We start from the raw sequence: 20,213 nt of genomic DNA on the forward strand, positions 1-20,213 counted from the left end.
CATCGAGTGAGCCAAGATGGATCGTACGGAGTTTCCCCATCTGAACGACTCGCAGTACGAGTCCGTTCGTAAGATGGCAGGCATCTTTGGGACAGATGCCCTGCGTAGCTCAGCGGCGGCGACGCCGGCTGAGCAGGTTGAGCGTATCAACGCGTTCGACACCTACGAGCGAGGGCTCATCGCCCAGGTTCAAGGGCTGCAGGACACTGCGGCCGCGCCGAAGCCGGTGCAACCGAAGCCCCTGCGGCTGAAGGTTCACCCCTTCGAAGGGAAGGAAGGAGAAAACCTTCACTTCTGGGTTCGAGAGGTTGAGCTCGCGATGGACGCGGCTCTCGTCTCGGACGAGCGACTCCGTGTCGCCTTTGCGCTCTCCAACCTTAGTGGTCGCGCTAAGAGTTGGGCGTATACGCGCGAAGCGACGACGCCTGGATGCTTCGCATCATGGTCCCAGCTGTGCGAGCAGCTGCGCACCGCGTTTCTTCCGGCGAACTACGAGTACCGCCAGCGTTCGCGCTTCCTCGCCTGCAAACAAGGAAGGCGCGAGCTGCATGAGTACATCCAGGAGATGCGAGTGCTCACTGCCTCTTCGGTGGGGAACCCCCTGCCTGAGCACATCAAGGTGACCGTGTTCATGGACGGTCTGCGTGTCGGTCCTGCCCGCACGCAACTGTTCCGTGTGCAAGCAAACACTATGGAGGAGGCGATTCAGATCGCCCTCCAGGAGGAGTACAGCCACAAGCAGGCTCGTACCCCCGCAACGTTATGGCAGAGCAACCCTGCCTCTGGCGGTGCGCCTAATGGTAACTCAGGCAATGGAGCGATCAACGGGCCGGTTCCCATGGATCTGGGCATGGCCGAGCAGAGCGACATTCGCTGCTACGGCTGTGGCAAGCTTGGGCACATGAAACGTGCCTGTCCCGCGGGAGGACTGAAGAAGAAGTTCTCTTCGAAGCCCTTTGGCTCTAGGGGTCGCTGGCAGAAGCCGGGCCCCAGGAACCAGGGGAACGCCGGACACCAGTAGGGGCGGGGCGCCCTACTGGGGAAACACTAGGTCTTCATGAGGGGCGTGCGGGTGGCGCACGCCATGGGGACTTAGCCCTGAGAGTCTCTGTACTCTCGAAGCGGAGAAGGGCAGCGGTGGGCTGCTTGTGGTACACGCAAGTGTACCGGGATACGATCATCCCTTGAGAATCTTGATCGACTCTGGGGCGTCCAAGAACTTTGCGCGCCGCCAGACTGTCGCACGCAATCGCGACAAGTACGCCGATGCGCTACGAGGCAGCAAAGGCAACGGGCTGGTCTCGGTAAGACTGGTCGACGGTACGGTGGTAGAAGTACCTCGGGTCCACATGGACCTCACTGTCAAGTTCGAGGACTTCGACAGCATGGAGCCGTTCTTGGTCCTAGACATGGACAAGTACGACGTGATCCTTGGTATGCCGTGGCTGGAGAAACACGAGCCTTGGATCGACTGGCGCGGCAAGGCCATCGGGGCCAGCCGTCCTCCACGCTCGGACAGAGCTTTGGTGAGTCATGTTCCCACCTCTGGCAGCAGCCGGGGCGCCCGCGAGGGCCGCCAGGGCGCAGCAGCGTCTAATGAGTTCTTGGGGTCCGTCGAGACTGACGACGACTCCGACCGGGCCGGACAAGGCCTGAGAGTGGAGGTGCCGGACAGCACCTACCAGGTGGGTAACGTAGGTCCACACGCGGGTAACGAAGTATCGCAGGCAGCAAGGGCTGCTGGAGAAGGCGCCGCTGGCGTTGGCGTGGGTAACCAAGTTCCACGCGAGATCACTCAGACCGTAACTGATGAGGAAGGCACTGCTGGCGCTTCCGATGTGGGTAACATAGTTCCACAGGAGGTCACTCAGACCATAACTGATGCGGGAGTCGCTGGAAGCGCTCCTGGTGTGGGTAACCAAGTTCCACACGGCGAGGTGGGTAACATAGTTCCACCCAGCAAGGCGGGTAACCAAGTTCCGCTCAAGAACAAGGCGGGTAACGTAGTTCCGCACGAGATCGAGAAGATCGGTGGTGCCGTCAAGGCGGCGCCACGAGACGAAGACACCCGAGGGTCACGTCGTAAGCCGGGCCTAGTCGTGTGGCCGACGACGCTAGTCGCCAGCGACTCCGAGCCTCCAGCCAAGGCTCCAGCCGCCGAAGAGTGTTATCACATCTTCGACGGCGTGACCGGTAGTCGGGTCAGAACAGGAGCTGTCGAGCTTACAGCTCTGCCCGAGGTTTCAGAGTTGCTGAACCTTGATGAGCTCGCCATGGAGGACTTCTTGGCCGAGCTAAAGGCCGGGGAGATCGCAGAGTTGGTTCTCCTCCGACCGGAGTCAACGTCGGCCGAGTTGAACTCGTCCTCGGTCATGGACCAGGCAGTCCTGGAGGAGTTCCAGAGACAGCGCGCGTCGCACATGGGCTCTGAGATTCTTAAGAACCCCCGGGACCCGGTGTACCCCTTGGTGAAGGAGTTTGAGGACGTGGTGTCCAAGGATCCACCGTCCAATCTCCCTCCGGACAGGGGAATCAGGCACGAGATCGATCTCGTGCCGGGCACGAAGTACTGTGTCACGAGGCAATGGCCTCTTCCCCGGGATCAGTGTGAAGTCATTGATGCCTTCTTTGCCGCCAAGGCGAAGGCATGCATGGTGCGGGAGTCGAAGTCCCCGCACTCGACGCCTACCTTTTGTGGTCGCAAACCGAACGGAAAGTGGCGTCTGGTTCATGCTTATAACAAGCTGAACAGCGCGACAATGCCTGCGCAGACACCGATCCCGCGCAAGGACGTGTTGCATGGCCGGCTGAACGCTGTATAGCGCGCTGGACCTGGTGGACGGATACTACCAGAGCCTGATGCGCGAGAGCGACATCCCACTCACGGCTGTTAGCACGCCGAGCGGTATGCTCTGGGAGTGGCTGGTCATGCCTCAGGGGCTTTCTAACGCCCCGGCAACGTTCAATCGCTTGGTCACACAACTCTTCCGACCTTTGCGTGCGTTCACACAGACTTACTTTGACGACATCTTCGTCCACAGCCGTGCCGAGGCAGGCCAGACGGCCATGGAGGTGCATCTCCAGCACCTTCGACGTGTGTTCGAAGTCATGCGGGCGAACAAGCTGTACGCCAACATCGACAAATGTGTGTTCGCAGCTGAGGAGATCAAGGTCCTGGGCTGCTTCGTCAGCAGCGCCGGGGTCCGGGCGGACCCGGAGAAGGTGAAAACCATCGCGGCTTAGCCGCCACCTCGGTCGCAGAAGGACCTACGACAGTGGTTGAGCCTCGCCAACTACCTGCACAAGTATAGTGCAGGCTACGCCGAGCTGGCACGGCCCTTGTCGGATCTCCTGAAGAAGGATGTCGACTGGCGCTGGGAGCGTCGCCATCAAGATGGTTTTAACGACATCAAAGCGAGCTTACAGCGCGCGCCAGTCCTGGCATTGCCGGACGAGACGAAGCCTTTCAGCGTAGTCTGTGATGCGTCTGACTACGCAATTGGCTGTGCGCTATTGCAGGCCGACGATGAAGGCCGCGGACGGGTCATCTCGTTCCAGTCCAGGCAGCTCAAGGCAGCCGAACGAAACTATCCAGTCCACGACAAGGAGCTACTTGCCATGAAGTACGCTCTTGTCAAGTTCCGAGTGCACCTCCTGGGCTCGACGCCCTTCGTCGTTTATACAGACCACGCGTCCTTGCGGACTGCCGCCGTCAACACGCCACATCTCTCACAGCGGATGGCGCGTTGGCTGTCATTCTTCGCGGAATACAACTTCCGTGTCGAGTACAAGCCGGGCAAGTTGAACGTGCTTGCCGACGCGCTGTCGCGCCGACCCGACTACGAGCTTGCTCATATTAGTCGGGTCACGACGGATCTGTATGATCGCATCAGGCTGGGGTACCGAGACGATGCCAGTCTCGGACCTCTTGTGCGGTTCTTGGCCGCTGGCTCGGAGGCCAAGGCCGAGTGGCTCACGCCCCGACAACGTGCAAGGCTGCACCGCTATGAGTGGGCTGACGGTTTGCTCCACTATAGGGTCGAGCCCGAGGATCCTCCCCGTATTGTCGTGCCCAACGACGAGGATCTCAAGTACGACATCCTGATGGAGGCGTATGACGCTCCATCCAGTGGCCATCTCGGCCGTGAGAAGACGTACGCGTCTGTCTCGCAGATGTTTTGGTGGCGTCACATGTACAAGTGGGTCGCCACCTACGTCCGTACGTGCGAGACGTGCCAGCGCGTGAAGCCTGCCGGTCACGCCTCGGCACCATTGCAGAGCCTGCCGGTCCCAGCGGACTGCTGGAAGTCGATGAGTCTCGACATTGTCTTCGGACTTTCGGCCGATGACCGTGGCAACACTGGTGTTGTTGCCTTCGTGTGCCGTCTGAGCAAGATGATCCACTTTGCTCCAGTTCGTGACACCGTCACTGGCGACGAGGTCGCTCACCTGTTCATGGACTGTGTCTTCCGACACCACGGTCTGCCCGAGACCATTGTCTCTGATCGAGACCCGCGGTTCACCGCTACGTTCTGGCAGACGCTGTTTCGCCTTCTCGGCACACGACTGTCGCTGTCGACGGCGGACCACCCGCCGACGGATGGCCAGACGGAGCGCGTCAATCGCGTGCTCGAAGACACGCTCCGCAGTATCTGCGCGGAGATGCCCCGCTCTTGGGCTGATCGCTTGCCTATGGTTGAGTTCGCACTCATCAATGCGGTACATGCATCGACGGGCTTTACGCCCTTTTACCTGAACGGGTTGCGCCACCCTCAGGTGCCGCTCACATCACGAGGCAGTACCGGGGCTTCGGTCCTAAGTGGGGGAGAGGCTCGGAAAACCTTTTCCTCCCAAGTCTCGGACGTGAGTCCAGCCACCTTGCGGAAGCAACTCTCCTCGTTTGCCGAAGACAGGCTGAACATAATCAGCAGGGTGCGAGACACCATGGCGCAAGCCCAAGATAAACAGAAGGAGTACTCTGACCGAAATGGAAGATGAAACATGAACGTGTTTAAGGTTGGGGATTTAGTTCTCCTAGATACTAGAAACCTACCGCTAAACACTGTTAGCTCGGTCGAGAGCAACAAGCTGAAGCACCGCTTCATTGGACCCTTCACGGTCCTCAGTCGGCATGGCGCGGCGTACACCATAGACTCGATGACGACTCACCCGACGTTTTACGTGGGTCGTCTTAAGAGGTATCATGACCCTCTGGCTCTGGCTGCCCCGCAGGAAGCGGTGGGTGGCCCGGTGGAGAAGAGCGCAGCTCTTCGAAGCGCGGCGTCGAGTCGCGGTAAGGCGCCTGATACGCGCGCTGGTCGTAAGACGGCGCGGCGTACATCGGAGCAGCATACGCAGGGGTCCCGTACGAGCCCTGGCCAAACTGGGCCTGATACGAGTGGGGCTGCTGCTGCTCCGGATACGGCGCGTGGCCATGAAGCTCGGCCCGAAGGCCAGCGAGCTGGTTTCGCAGCGAGTCGTAAGACGACAGGTCGGCTTGACGATCCACACGGCCATGGAGACTGCGAGTTTCTTGATAGAGCGAGGCAACATCCTCATGGAGCCGCTCCACGGCACCAGGCTGACCAGCACGAGCGGCAGCCTCGCCACCAAGGCTGACGCCAAGCGCGGTCTCGAGGACGTACACACGGTCCCGGAGAAGACGAATCTCCTCTTGCTGCAGGGCCACCACCTGACTCGGGGCCCCACCATACGGCTGCGTCGCCTCAGGCTCGTAGCCATGGCCGTGCGAGGCCACCGCCGGTCCTCCTTGATCGTAATGGGCAGATCCACTACCACGTGGAACGAGTCGTCCGGGAGCGGCGGCTCCATGGCAAGCGCCAGCTGCTCATGAAGTGGACTGAGTCGGATAACTCGTGGGAGCCCGTTGAGCAGCTCCAGGCAGACTGCCCGAAGGCTGTTGCGATATGGGACGAGAAGCATCGGCAGCTTCGTAAGTTGTCCTTGGCTTCTTGGTCGGTACCCGGGGCACGGTAGCAGACGTAGTCGCACCACGCCCACGCTCTTCACGAGCTTTGGCTCTCGCCTCTTGCTTCAGCTCGTCCATCTTCGAGTGGAGCTTGGACTTCAACGTCGCCAAGAAAGAGTGGCTCTTTCTCAACAAGAGCACGCTCATAGGAACCCCTCGAGGTGTACCCGCCACTAAGGCCACGAGGAGCCGAAAGCTTCTCCAACAGCGCTGGCGCACCAGTGCCAGGCTCGGGCGGGAAGTAGCCCTGCGGGTACGTGGCATCCCCGCCTGAAGAAGACTCGATGGCAGTCGTGGCAGTCGGCTGCCTGGCATACGCACCCGAGCTAGCAGCGTGGTATTGCTGCTGCTGCTCGTCGAGGTTGTTGGAGAGCTCCTTGGGCTCGTGGACGGCACCCTCCTCGTCCTCAGACTACGAGTCGATAAACAGCTTGGAGCTGGAGCCGCGAGGCGACCTGGAAGCTGAACGCTTCTTCGCCTTGGCCTCGGCGGCCTTCGCAGCGGCAGCCGCTTTCGACACTTGGGAACGCTCACGACCTTGTGCCAGCGTCAGATGCTTCGATGCCAGCACTTCCTTGGGCTTGGAGCCCGCGTCGCTCGCCGACTTCTCGGCCACGACCCCAGCGTCGGCCATGGCGACTTCGTCGTGCGACTGCTTGCTGTCGCCTGAGCCGGACTCGGCGTCCTCCGCCTCCTTCTCTGACGAAGCCTTTGCGTCGGCCGAGGCGTTGGTCATGTCGCCTGCCGCCAGCTCCGTGCCTTCGGCAGCGTGCGTGCTGCCCTCCGAGACGTTCTCGTCGTCGGGTGAACTCTCACCGGAGTACTGGACCATCGTGCAGTCAAAGACGGCGGCTTCCCAGTCGCGAGCCGGGCTTTTATGGCCCCGAGGACTCTCCTCCTTGCCTTGCGCGGCGTCAGGAGACTTGCTCCGAGCCCCGGCCTGACGACCACTCTCCGGCGTGCTGCTACGAGAGCGCACCACCTCCTCGGCCGCCTTCGTGGCCTCCATCAGCGCGGACGACTCGTCCTTGGCCTTGGCCGCCCTGGTCTTCGGCCCTACGGCCCGCGGTTTCGGAGGTGCTTTCGCACTGCGCGCACTGCGCTTTGGAGGCATGTTTCCAGTCGACGTGGAGACCCTGCGGCTTGCTCGGCGATGCGCCAGTTGCTCTGTGAGGCCCGGGAGCCGAGGCGCCAGAGCTCGCGCCGTTGTCGATGGATTTCGACTTTACGAGTGAAATGTGAGTCGCCGGCGTAACCTCGCTCTGATTGGTCGATAGGATCGAATTTAAGTGGGGGAGGATGTAACGGGGTTACATGGAATAGTGACCCTGTCACTATTCCGGGATGGCTACATCGGTCACTCCCCTGGATAGTGACACAAGTGGCCTCAGAGCCAACAGATACATTTTGTATGACACAAACTATAGGGAACTTAGGATTTGTATGCAGGCCAAATCTGTACCAACCTATAAATACATTCAGTCTTAGATCTACCGCTTTTCAAGTCAAGTCGTCCCCTTCAGACCAGGGACACGTGAACGGCTGTTCACTTGGGTTTGTATACTCCTGCTTCCTCTGATAAGAAGTGCTGTGTGCCCCGTCACAGTACGGATCTGATGGCGTTCTTCCTGACCTTCGAGCGCGCACTGAAGGCGGCTGCTGAAGCTACTGGCATTGTGATGACTGACGAACAGAAGTCACTCTATCTCTATCATGCGATGCCTAGTACCTGGAAGTCTGACCTTGCGATTTGGAAGGGCAGCAAGAAGTTTATCCCGTACACGGACCTCAAGACCAACATTGAGCGTAAAGTGCTGGATGACTACGCCAAGCGCAAGTACGTGATTGAGAAGGGCAGCCCCGAGACCCCCGCCACGGCCAGCGAGACGGCACTTCAGGTCATTGCGAACACACCTCATGGCCGAGACGACCCGCCTCGTCGTTCTCAAGGTTGCACCTACTGCCAACGGCCAAATCACGCCATCCGCGACTGCCGTGTGCTGCAGAAGCACCTGCGCACTGGTACTGTCAAGGAGGGCACAGTGCTGTCAGCGAACTTTGGCATTATCGACCGCAAGCCGAGGGATGACCACAACCCCTTCCCGGCCAAGCAGCAGCGCACCCAACGCTCGGATGACCGGCAGCGCCCACCCTCTCGCAATGAGAATGGGTTCAAGGGTCCGGACATCTATGATCGCTTTGGCAACCCGGTCAACTTCCAGGACCTCCAGCGCAAGTTCAGCCCGAGAGGACGCGAAGCGGAGCTCATCGCCTATGCGACTGTCATCATGCCGGACATCGGTCTGTCGGCTACGAGCTCTGACCCCCATGACCCTACGTGGACGGTTGACTCGGGATGCACTCGCCATGCTGCTTACCAAGAGGCCTGGTTCAAGGAGATCCGCCCCTACGCCGGCGCCATCATGGTCGGTGGCAAGCACCAACTAGCCATCCGCGGCATTGGTGATGTGGTCCTCGAGGTGGTTGACACTACCGGTACTACCCGCCTCATGGAATTCCGTGATGTGCTATACGTGCCGGACATGAAGTTCAACCTCCTGTCCATTGCCCAGGTGCTGAAAATGGGTATTCGCGTTATCTTCAGCAGCACTCGCTGCACCTTCTTCGTGGGCAAGGACTACAAGGTCCACGTCGAACTCGCGTCGGACATGAACCTGTTCCAGTTCAAGCCGAAAATCCCACTCAAGACGCCCAGCGCGCTCGTGGCCCCAGCTCCTGCGGACGATCAGCCCGCCAATGCCCTTGTGGCTCAATCAGGTATGGACCCTGCTGTCTTATTGTGGCACAAGCGTCTCGGTCATCCTAACTTTCGTGTGATGCAGGGACCATGTCTAGGACCCAAGCGGCCCCTGAACTGGCGTTCTCTCAAGCATCAGCGATCCCCAAACACTTCTGCCCCTCGTGCATCTTTGCTAAAGCACACCGTGCTCCATTCAAATGCAATGTTGATCGCTCTAAATGCCCTCTTGAAAAAGTTCATTCTGACATCAATGGCCCCTTGCATTACCCAAGCCTAAGTGGCGCTCACTACTTCATTACGTTCATTGATGACTACTCGCGTTTCATGCACCTATATGTCGTTGCGCGCAAGTCGGACTTGTACGATTGCTATGAGAAGTTCCGTAAGGCAGCTAAGAACCGCTTCAACACTGAGGTCGGTACCCTGGAAACCCAATTCAATCAGTATGACCCTGAGGTGCAACGACTTCAGAGCGACAATGGTAAGGAGTACGAAAAGCTCGGCCAGATCATATTTGATCGCTATGGCACGCATGCCCAGTTCACCAACGCGTATACACCTCAACAGAATGGCGTGGCTGAGCGCCGGATGCGCACTATCCTAGAATGTGTGCGTGCCCTACTCATCGATGGTGATCTACACCGCCAACTTTGGGGGGAGTGCTGCCAGTACGTCACGCACCTTATCAATGTGACTACTAGTAGTGTGCTTCCTAAAGGCGTCACTCCCTATGAGCTTTGGCATGGCAAGAAACCATCTCTAACGTACATCAAAATGTTCGGATGTGCGGCATTCGCTCTTACACCAGAGCCGCATCGCAACAAACTAGAGGCGCGCGCTAAACTGTGCATGTTTGTGGGCCTTCCCCAAAACAAGAAAGGGTATCGCCTTCTCAGCACGACGGAAAACAGAATCATTTACAGCCGAGATGTCACGTTCAAAGAGGACACATTTCCTAACCTCACCTATTTAGAACGGGCCTCTCCAAACCCTCTCAGCACCTCCCTGCCTGTTCAAAAAGAACTCCTGCCTCCCCTAAGTGCGCTACTAAAACGCAACCAAGCCTCGCTGGTGGCCACTGATGCTGACGTGTCTACCCCTTCCGCTAAGAAGGTTAAGACAAAAGACGCCCTCGCCATCTACTCTAAGGCGCTACTGCTCAACGAGCCCATTGACCTGGAAGAGGAACATACCCTTCATCATACCATCATTACTCTCTTAGCTGCTCGCTATGACCCAGACCCTAAGACCTACAAGGAAGCCATGCGCTCCCCACATGCATCTGACTGGCACGCTGCTGCCCTCTCTGAATATCGGTCGCTCATGGAAAACCAAACGTGGACACTGGTGCCGCGGCCGCACAACCGCAAGGTGCTCCAGTGCAGATGGGTTTTCGTGCGTAAGCGCGATGAAACTGGTCGCGTTGTGCGCTTTAAAGCTCGCCTGGTCATTAAAGGCTTTCAGCAAAAGTACGGTATCGACTATACAGAAATCTTCTCTCCTGTCGTCTGCATGGGAGTCCTTCGACTGCTGCTCACGCTTGCAGCAATCCTTGACTATGAAATTGAACAGATGGACGTTAAAACGGCTTTCCTCAATGGTTCACTCGACGTAGAAATCTTCATGGAACAGCCTGAGGGATTCAACTCAAAGGATCGCCCTGGCCTCGTCTGCAGCCTTGGTAAGAGCCTATACGGCCTCAAGCAAGCACCTCGTGTCTGGTATCACACCTTTGCTAAGTACCTCGAACGTCTGGGCTTCACTCGCCTCGTTAAGGACCGTTGCGTGTTCTTTAAGGTTATATTCGATGCGCCGTGTTACATCTCGGTTTACGTCGATGATCTGCTGATCATCTCCCCATCCAAACATGTCGTTGCTCGGGTCAAATCGGCCCTGAGTTCCGAGTTCCACATGGCCGATTTAGGGGGAGTATCCTACCTCCTTGGCTGGACAATTGAAAGGAACCGAGCTAACCGCTCCATCTTCATCCACCAAAAGAGCTGTGCCACCAAAGTGCTAGATAGATTCTCAATGTTATACAGTCACCCAAAGAGCACGCTAATCGCGCAGAAGCTTAGTGCCATCGACTGTCCTACCGACGACGATAGTAAGGCTATGATGGCCAACAAACCGTACCGAGAAGCTGTAGGTAGTTTCATGTACCTGATGACGGATACTCGTCCTGACCTTGCCTACTTCATCCGTGAAGTTAGCCAGTACCTCGACAACCCAGGGCTGCCTCACTGGAATGCTGTAAAGCATGGTCTTCACTACCTCAATGGCACAAAAGACTTTGGCATCACTCTTGGTGGAGTGGAAAACCTCGAGCTCCTACAGTCAGATGAATATCTCATGGCTTATACGGACTCAGACTACGCAGCATGTCAAGACACACGACGCTGCATCGGTGGTTATATCACTATGTTCTGCAACAGTCCCATTAGCTGGGTCTCACGGCGACACCACACAGTCGTGCTCTCCACAACGGAAGCAGAGTATATCGCACTCTGCTACTGCATGCAAGAGCTGATCTACTTAAAACTACTGCTAAGAGAACTAGGCTACGAGAGATCAAAGCTCACACTGATCATGGAAGACAACCAAAGTTGCATTAAGATATGCAACAACCCAGAGCTTCACGGCAAGAGCAAACACATTGACATTAAGTACTTCTTCGTACAGGAGAAGGTGGCGCGCAAGGAGTTCACTGTCAGCTATTGCAACACCAATGCAATGTGCGCTGACATCTTCACTAAACCTTTAGCGAAGCCACTATTTGAGAAAATGAGAGAGCTATTACGTGTGTCCCCACCACAATAATGAGGGAAAATTTATAGAAGACTTTGCACTTTGATGATAAATAAAAGAACAATTTAATGGTGAGAGCATTTTAGTTTATTGTCTGAAGATTTAAAACGCACCGTGAAATCCTCTCCCGACATGTCCTTCGCGATTACCAGACTCTGAACGGACGCACAAATGCGAAGAAGTTCATCCAGCGACACTCCTCCACAGGCTTCTCCTTGCCCTTGTCGATAATGGTCTTGCGCTGGCCCCGTCCGCCACGCGAAGCACAACTGCATGGCCCACGAATCGGACGTTGTAAGCCGCCACGATGTACAGTCCATTCGTAACGCCCTTGTCCGGAGTCAGCTCGCTCTACACACGCGGCCCGCGACGTCCTCCTTGGACGTAGTTGTTCTTTATCATCTCGTTAATCTTGAGCGCAGTCCCATGCTGGCGCAGCTTGCGCAGGAAAGCCGTGAACTGCTTCCAATTGCAGCCCAGGTTCATGTCCACGTCGAACTTGCTCTTAGCCTCGGCGAAGAAATCATCGATCACCATCTGCGGAACCAGGTTGGGGCGCTTAAGAAGGTTGGCCGCAACTGTCATAGCTCGAAACATGCAGGAGTAGTCCTCGCCCGCAGCAATGATGGCCCTGCCGTACCAGTCAGTCTTGCAAAACTCGCGGAAGTGCTCCATCCTGCTGTTCATGAAGCGCAGTGCCACCCAGCACTCCTCGCGGTGAGTCTCCAAAATATTCTCGAGCGGCTCCAACGAGCGGTAGCGTTTGCTGGCAGGCTTCGGACGCCAATCCCACAGCACGCTGACGAAGGTCTTACTGATAGGGATGCCGCCCTCCTTCTCGTTGGGCGTCTCGATCATGATGAAGTCGTCGATCTGCCAAACGTCCCAACGCAGCGTGGGGTCTGGGTCACAGTATGGCTCCTCCGGCTCGTCGTCCGACGAGAACAAGTCATCGTATATCCCCTCGCCCGCAGAACCAGTATCACTGAGGTCCTCACTGCAAACATCGTCACTACCTACATATTCATCGTCCGAAAGCTCATCAGCGGATGATAGGGGCGACTCGTACAGCGGGAGCCGCTTGGGCTTCACCATGGTCCTCTTTTGACTGCTCCTAATTTTAGAACGGGTTCTGAAGTCTCTAAACCAACGCCGTCGGGCCTTTACAGAGAAAGAAGGCCCAGTCAGTACCGCTAGTGTTCGAGCTGCTGATATTGCTCTAAATCTAGAACGAAGCCTGAACCAGATGTCGGCCCTCACGAACAACTGACTGTTTGCTGCAGGGGGAGTGTCAAGGATATCGCTCCAGGCCGCTGCCTGACTTGCTTCTTGCTCTCTCGCTAACCTGAATACATCTCACTTTCCAATCTTCCCTACGTCTACGTCTTTCCTTCTCTCCCGTCTTCGACCTGCGCAAGTGCTCAAGCTGATGGCTCGACACTGCCGGACAAGACCACTCACCGCGAGTGGCTATGTATGACAGATTGTGTCACCACAGAAAACGTTATGCCTCGGTGGGTCATCACCGCATGCGTTATGCAAATCAAAAGTATGGTTATCCACATATCCACATACTTATAATCCCGATTATTGTTACTACTTAAGTATTTTAGTATGATATCGCGAAAGGGATAGCACATAAGTTGGTGCCAATACGCCTTCGGAGGAGCAATTCACGCAACCATTGCGTAATATATGGTGAGTGCGTTTGTACTACATTCGCACATGTGTTATTCGATATCGGTTCAAGAGGACTATCCATATCTCGCTCTGACCATAGCGTTTACGAGTACACTTTTTCTCAGCCCACTATCATACAAAAGATACAGTGCACTGCCATCATGGATCGCGTTATGGCGACGGTACTTCTCCTCAAACATGGGGACGAACTATGGAGCTCGAGGTTACGGAGCTCGAGGTACCAAAAATAGACAATTGGGTATGTGGACCCAAAATTTGAATCACCCTAAATTTTCACACTTGCTGTTCTTGAAATTAGTCTAGAAAGTTGCAAGATGCGGCATGGCTTAACCCCTATTCCCGGACCGCTAGGCCCGCGGCCCGCCGCCACCCGAAGGGTGGCCGGTGGGCCGCCGCTTTTTTTATTGCGAACAGTCGTTATTTGTTTTCACATGGGCAAGAAGGCGTCCGCAGCACTCGTTGCTGTGCGGGACGCCATCGCCCTGAGGAAGTTCCCTCCTGAATTGCAGCTTCCCGAGAAGAAAAAGGACTCACTTTTCTCCTCATGGCACGGCCACCCTACGCTCGCCTGGGCCCCGGAGTGCCTTCGCACTAGCCGCGTTCCAAAATGCGTTGTTGAGGGGTGTCTGTGTGAGCCAAAAGTGAAGGAGTATTTGCAGCGGTACGTACACGACGTCGATCACAAGACTGTTTTGTATTATGGAAGGTATCGCTGTACAGGGCCTCATGCAACACGCACATTTTCAACTATCGACGATGAGTATCTAGCATAATCACCAGAACTCTTGCTAGCATTCCCTTACCTTCTAACCTATCAAACGGGTGTATCACGCGAGCTGTTTAACCTTGTTTATGATAGCATGCTAACGACAAGAGGCATATCTGGGGCAAGCAGCAGCGTCACCCGTTGTCGTCAGAGACGCTATTATGCTCTCTTATCTGTTGCAGGTGTCGAGGTGGAGAAGCGAAGGCAAAAAGAAGCAAACTATTCGCCTCCTATGCTAGTGTCATTGGAGCAATACATGGAAGCGAATGCATGTCTTGATGATTGTTGCTCGTGGCCTGACGTACTCAGAAAATCACGCTGAAACTGCGGCAATTCTAAAACCTGTGGCCGCGCAATTAGCGTCAAAACCACTTGAATCTCGCTTCTGTATAACCGACCACGCCAACGGCACACGAAGCCTCATTGACATGGTCTTCAACGGTGCATAGGTAGTCAAACAAGACCCTTTCCACGTCATCCAAAGGTTCACAGAGAAGGTAAAGGATCACGTCATGCGGGGATGGCTAGCGACTGAGCTGTTCTCTGCTATTTACACGGCCGACCACAAAATACGAGAGCATGAAGAAATGGTTACACTGTTTTCAACCGCTCTGGGCAAGATTCCAGCTTCAAGCCTCAATGTCAAAGAGCCTGAGTGGCAAGGATGCATAGCTAGCAACCTGAACCAGATCCGAGTAGGAGATTTATTTGTTGGCGAGGCTGAATACGTCGAGAATGGCGGCAGGGTACGAGTACTTTCGACTACATGTAGTCAGCTCGAAGCAGTTCATTCCAAACTCCGCAAGCTCATAGATCGTATTGTATCGTACGAAACGGGCGTTCGTGTACTCGACATCTTCCTCTTGCAGGTAATTGCATGCAGATCATATTCTACTATATGCGTATCTAATGCTGTGGTGTCTAGCACAATTTGAAAGTAGGGACCAAGTTCGGAAGAAATCCTGAATTTTTTGAGTTTGACTTCTTGACGATGTGTCTTGCTGCTGTTTTGGGTCGCGAACAATTCCCTGCCTCTCCTCAGCTGGAGTTCATGTACGAGCTAATTTCGCGCCAAGGTTCCAGTTTGTGTAATCCGTCGTATCGTGCTGGAGTATCCAGCAATTACGAGAACAGACCATGGGAAAGACTGAGTGATCTAATCGGCCTGCGAACTGATAGAGCCGAAGGGAGGATGCTAGATCAGCATGCTCCGACTACAGATATCCGGCGGCTTCTCGTGCGCTCACGTGTGAATCGAAAGCAGACCTCTCGAGCTGAGTTTGTAACATTTCTTCGTTTGGAGCCAGAATACGAATCCACAAATGAATTCTCCTCACACGAGTTCTCCTTGCTGAAGGAGATTCGAGGGGAGCCATTGGCGTCGAGTCAACCGTGGAATACGTGCGAGGTGGTCGCGACTATAATATTTAACTGTGCTGTCGACCAGATCGACAATCCCGCGCTCGATCTTCGACAGCAAAGTTTTAGATCAATCTCTCGTCGCCTGTCGGCCGTTGATGAGCAGATAGCACGAAGCCCCGCGCCAAAAGCAAGTACAGCCATGATCCCTATCACCGTGAAAGCTGTTGATGACAGCACCTCGTCCGGAGATGAACGAGTGTTGCAGGAGGAGCTATTCACGATGCTACGCTACTCGTCTGGTATTAAGAAGGTGACGCAAGTGTACTACAATGTGTACCAATTGGCGTCGTGTGTTTGTCCGGAAATTAGACCGAAGTCGACGGCCTGGTTGAAAAAGCGTTGGGAGTCACTAGGTAAACGACAGTTGCGCCGAAATCGTGATAATGAAGGTCAAGAGCCGACCGAAGTGGCGAATGCACCTTCACCTCGTCTACAAGTAGGCCTGAAGTTGTCGAACAGCGAGGCGAGTGGTACCGCGTTGCGCGAGCCTGTACTTCTCGCTGCCAACGCGCAATTGGCTCCAGAGACTAGTTGTAAAAGCGCTGTCACGAACGGTGAAACGATTGCGTCTGTAGTCGCTGCAGTACCAGGGCCCCCTCGTGTGCTGCCCGAAGTCATGGATGCTGGGACCAAACAGCACCTGCGAAGTTATGCGGATTCGTTTGAAAAAAATACACCTGGAAAATGGAGGATGATCTTCGAGGAATTTCAGCGTATCAAACCTGGGTCGACACTGTCCATCAATGCTCTCCGCTGTCGCCTTGAAAATCGGTCCAAAAAGCGGAAGGTGTCACCAGCAGCTCAGTCCGATGCAGCTGCTCCCAATTACTCCGAAGAACCCTCTCCGCGCAAGAAGATGACAATCCAGACACAGCCAAACGCACCAAAAGACTCCCGCAGCAGTGATCAACACAGGGGCGACGTCCCTGCGAAGCACTCAAAACAGTCAGCGTGTAAGAGCTGCTACGAGTTGAGACGAAGATGCGGTCCATCAGGCAACAACAAGTACTGTAAGTACAAAGCTCAGAGTGGGAAATCAATCAGTGCATATTTTACGTCAGCTTAGGAAGGCTCTACATGACCAACAACACAGAACAAATGAATTCAACTGATCAATTAGTCCGCTTAGAAGTATTAGACTACGGTAGTAAATATCACGGTACCTTAAGTGCAGCGAGCAAATCTCGACGTCAGGGCGTCAGGAGCCGAGCGCGCACGTCTGGAGCTGCTTGGTGTACGTGTTGAAGTCCTCGGCTGAGTCGAGGTACAACACGGGACAGTGCTTGCGATTCAGCATTAGCCGCAGCTAGCGACGGCACTCACAGTCGCCGTCGTTAGGCTGGAGGCGCCCTGTAGCGATACTTCCAACCAGGCTTTGCTATCCATCGTTATCTTGGCCATGCGCCTACATCATATAATAGTACAGTAACACGTCATGATGCCGCAGAATAAAGCGATGTAACAGTGAGCTTCTCAACTTCAAAGACTTCACGCTTTCTTCCTCGTCGCGACAAGCGTCTTCTCCTTAGCTTGCATGCGTACGCACGCGTTCTGTGGCTTAGTAGCGCGCCGCCTCTCGTATTGTGGGGCATGCCGACGAGTCCGCCACTTCAGATATGCGGTTAGATGTCATGAACCTCCCCGTGTTGGTTGATTTAGTTAAACTATTAATAGAGGGTGTGTCACTTTAGGACAAGTCGGGACCCACGGGACATTATGAAGGACAGCTGGTAGATGGTCGCCGATGCTGGCATTTGGTGACGATTGGTCGCGGGACAATCCCGAGTATAGCGGTCAAGCCTGCGGCACGGCTGCTAAAACAATACTGTACTGTACTTGAAATCGATGGATATGCAGGAAGCTCGAGGTCGCTGATGGGCCCACTTGAGGGCGCATCGAGTTCGATGCTGAGCCACTACCACCGTCTGAGGACGAATTGGTGTGGAAAAAATCTGAACATATCTGCCACGATCTGTGTTGCCTCCGGTTGCAGCCGTTGGCGCGTTGGCGCATCGGAGGAGGCGTCGCAGGAGCGAAGTGCGGACACCGCCCTGGAAGAAGGCGAAGGAAGGAGCGACGAGGACGTGGGAGGAGGACAGCAGGAGACAGGTGTTGAAGTAGTTCGAGTGGTTGGCAGAGTAGCTGCAGCCACAGTGCATTGGGCAAGTAGGAGCTCAGTCTCAATTCGGCAGGGTCGAGCGCAAGAGGGCGAAGGCAGAGTGAGCAAAAGGAAACAAGTTGTGTATTTGTGCATTTACACTACTTGGCTACTCCTGTCTTCCTTATCGGTGGCGGGTGCGGCAAGAATCGAGCGGCAAGGTCCTCGAGGAAGCGCGCACACCGGATCGACCGGACCTGGATCGTAACAATCTGCATTTTTTTCATATTCAGTGGCGTTGGCACCATCCTTGGTCTCGCTGAGCTGTGAGTCTGAGCAAGGTCGGCCTGCATAATGTCTCACTGTTATCTAGCGCCACCTTTATTGCCCTCCGAAAGCTATCAGTATTATATATTCCTCCAGATTCTTTGATCTACGAATTGGAGGCCAGCAGTGTTTCAGAATCTTGTAGCAGGTACTTGTAAATAAATGTCCCCGACCTGTACAGTAAGGCTATACATTGCTGCACATCGATGTATTCCTGCTGGAATTTACCCGGGTTAAACTAAGGAAAGCATGTGAAGCATGTAAGGATCTTTCATTTTGAACCAAGGTGCATTTTTGGACTGCTCGAGTTCCAGCTCGACTTGTAGCAATGGCTGAAAATGGAAATTCGATGCGATCTACATGCAAACCAAGCTTGCAATCATATACGCGTCAGCATACTCACTTTACTGAGGAAATAACGATAAGGGGGTTCTTCAAGACCTACTTCTCTGGGCCACTTAAGAAACAACATTCGGCATTAAACCTCAATTTGATGTGGACCACATGTCACATATGATTGGGTATAATCAACTGTTTCAGCTTACTATTGGCCAAAATAAATGGGTCTGCGCATGTCGAGATAATCGCGTAGAAAAACCTCAAAACTGTAGCCCTTCTAACTCGTCTCCAACAGGCGCTACAACATCGACAACCGAACATAAGGGTTAAGCAGTCACTCGCGATTACGGTGATATTTTATTTTCTAATATCGCTAATTTTTGACGGCACCTCGCTAAAACACTAAATGTTGCCTAAAACGGTCTTCAGATAAAGGCTGTTTCTCTATTCTTTCTGCTGCTAGATTTTTTAAATCATAGCGTGAAACGGAGCAAATGCGCAGCTTTCGGTTGAGGTATTGCGAGTCGCCAAATGATTTTTTTGTAAATAGTTATGTCCAGAAAACCGATGTGTTGTTTCTTATGTGGGCCAGAGAAGTACTTGTTTACGCAGCAACTATTGTCAAAACCGGCAAATATGTCCAGACCAGATTAGCTTGATTAGGAGGGGTAGAAAATATATAAAAAGGGGTACGCCAAATCCTAAATCGTAGCGTTGGTCGTAAACCGTCCATGTGCAAATCCCTATCAAATGCTAATGAGAGCCTAGCTTCCTGAGCTCAGAGTTGCACTGCATCGTGCAGCAGGCTAGAGCAAGCGTATAAGCAGCCACTCGTGCCAAATTTCAGCCCCGTGAATAGATCAGACGCAGACACATATTGCATGTACCCATCGGGTGTTTCATGTATACGGCAGCATCGAGTTTGCCGTCAACGCTGACATGGGGCACCGTTCATATAAACGAGCTACCCTCATAATGCCCAGTGTCACATGGGCATTCGACATGATTTGATTATAAATCGACGGCAGTCCGCGGGCTGGGGAACGCCAAATCGGAGTAGCCTCCTATTTATATATAACAAAACAAGGTCTCAGTCGCTTAATAAGCACCCAAATCGATCGATTTGCGAAAAATAGGACATAGTGTTCGGTTTTCACAATAATGCCTTGTCATTAATTACTAACAAATAATATTTCTGGGATAGCAATAAAGCTGCTTGTATCTGATTATTTGAAGCCGCAACAGAAACCCCCTCTCCCCGTTGATATCATTAGGATGAGGCATCGCTTACGACTCGGAACTGTAGATCTATTAAGTTGAACAGATTGAATCTTAATAAAATTGTCGGGCCAGAATCAAAGACGAAAATTATCCGTTCGACTAATTAAACGCTGTTGAGTACAACGCAGATCGACTCTTCCAGTATAAACACCGGGCTAAGTATGTGGTATAATCAACAGTCTGACTTTTAAAGACAATTAAAATGGTACTTATTTGCCGATGGACATCTAGCGGCAATTATCTGGACTATTTTCTTAGATCAGCAAACCGACCAAAATTTAGGGTGATTCAATTTTAGGTCCATGTACCCAATTGCCTATATTTTGGTACCTCGAGCTCCGTAACCTCGAGCTCCGTAGTTTTCCCCATGGGGGTTGATCCAACTTGTGAAACAGTAAGGAGACCAAAAGGTGAACAGTACGATCGAGTCAGTTAGCTACTCAGTTTCTTGCACCAAATTACATTACGTTCTGCTGAATGTGTTAGAACTTCTAACTTAGAATTAAAAAGTCATGAAGACTCGCCGTATCATTGTTCTGTGCGTATTCTTTCCTGAGTGTCTGCGCAGTCTCATGGATAAGGACCTGCAAGACCAAGAAAAGCAATGAAAACTGCACTAGCTCAATTTAGTAGCAACAGATTAGATAAAGGCTGAATGACAGTATCTACTACATGAGCAAATGACGTCGAGTACAAATAGCAGAGCGCTTGGTGAATATCA

At 53.9% G+C, this 20,213-nt stretch overlaps 1 protein-coding gene across 1 annotated transcript; it reads right to left on the reverse strand.

The window, feature by feature from the left end:
• Nucleotides 1-11,703: 11,703 nt before the first annotated feature.
• On the reverse strand, nucleotides 11,704-12,653 carry PHYSODRAFT_325734 (hypothetical protein; the record flags this gene model as incomplete). The annotated part of the gene is made up of 2 exons (XM_009521623.1): nucleotides 11,704-11,827; nucleotides 11,914-12,653. 2 exons carry the CDS (start codon nucleotides 12,651-12,653, stop codon nucleotides 11,704-11,706), a joined length of 864 nt encoding a protein of 287 aa, XP_009519918.1.
• Nucleotides 12,654-20,213: the final 7,560 nt, after the last annotated feature.

Source organism: Phytophthora sojae (assembly GCF_000149755.1).
Source record: "Phytophthora sojae unplaced genomic scaffold PHYSOscaffold_2, whole genome shotgun sequence".
In the NCBI taxonomy this organism is placed as follows: domain Eukaryota; phylum Oomycota; class Peronosporomycetes; order Peronosporales; family Peronosporaceae; genus Phytophthora; species Phytophthora sojae.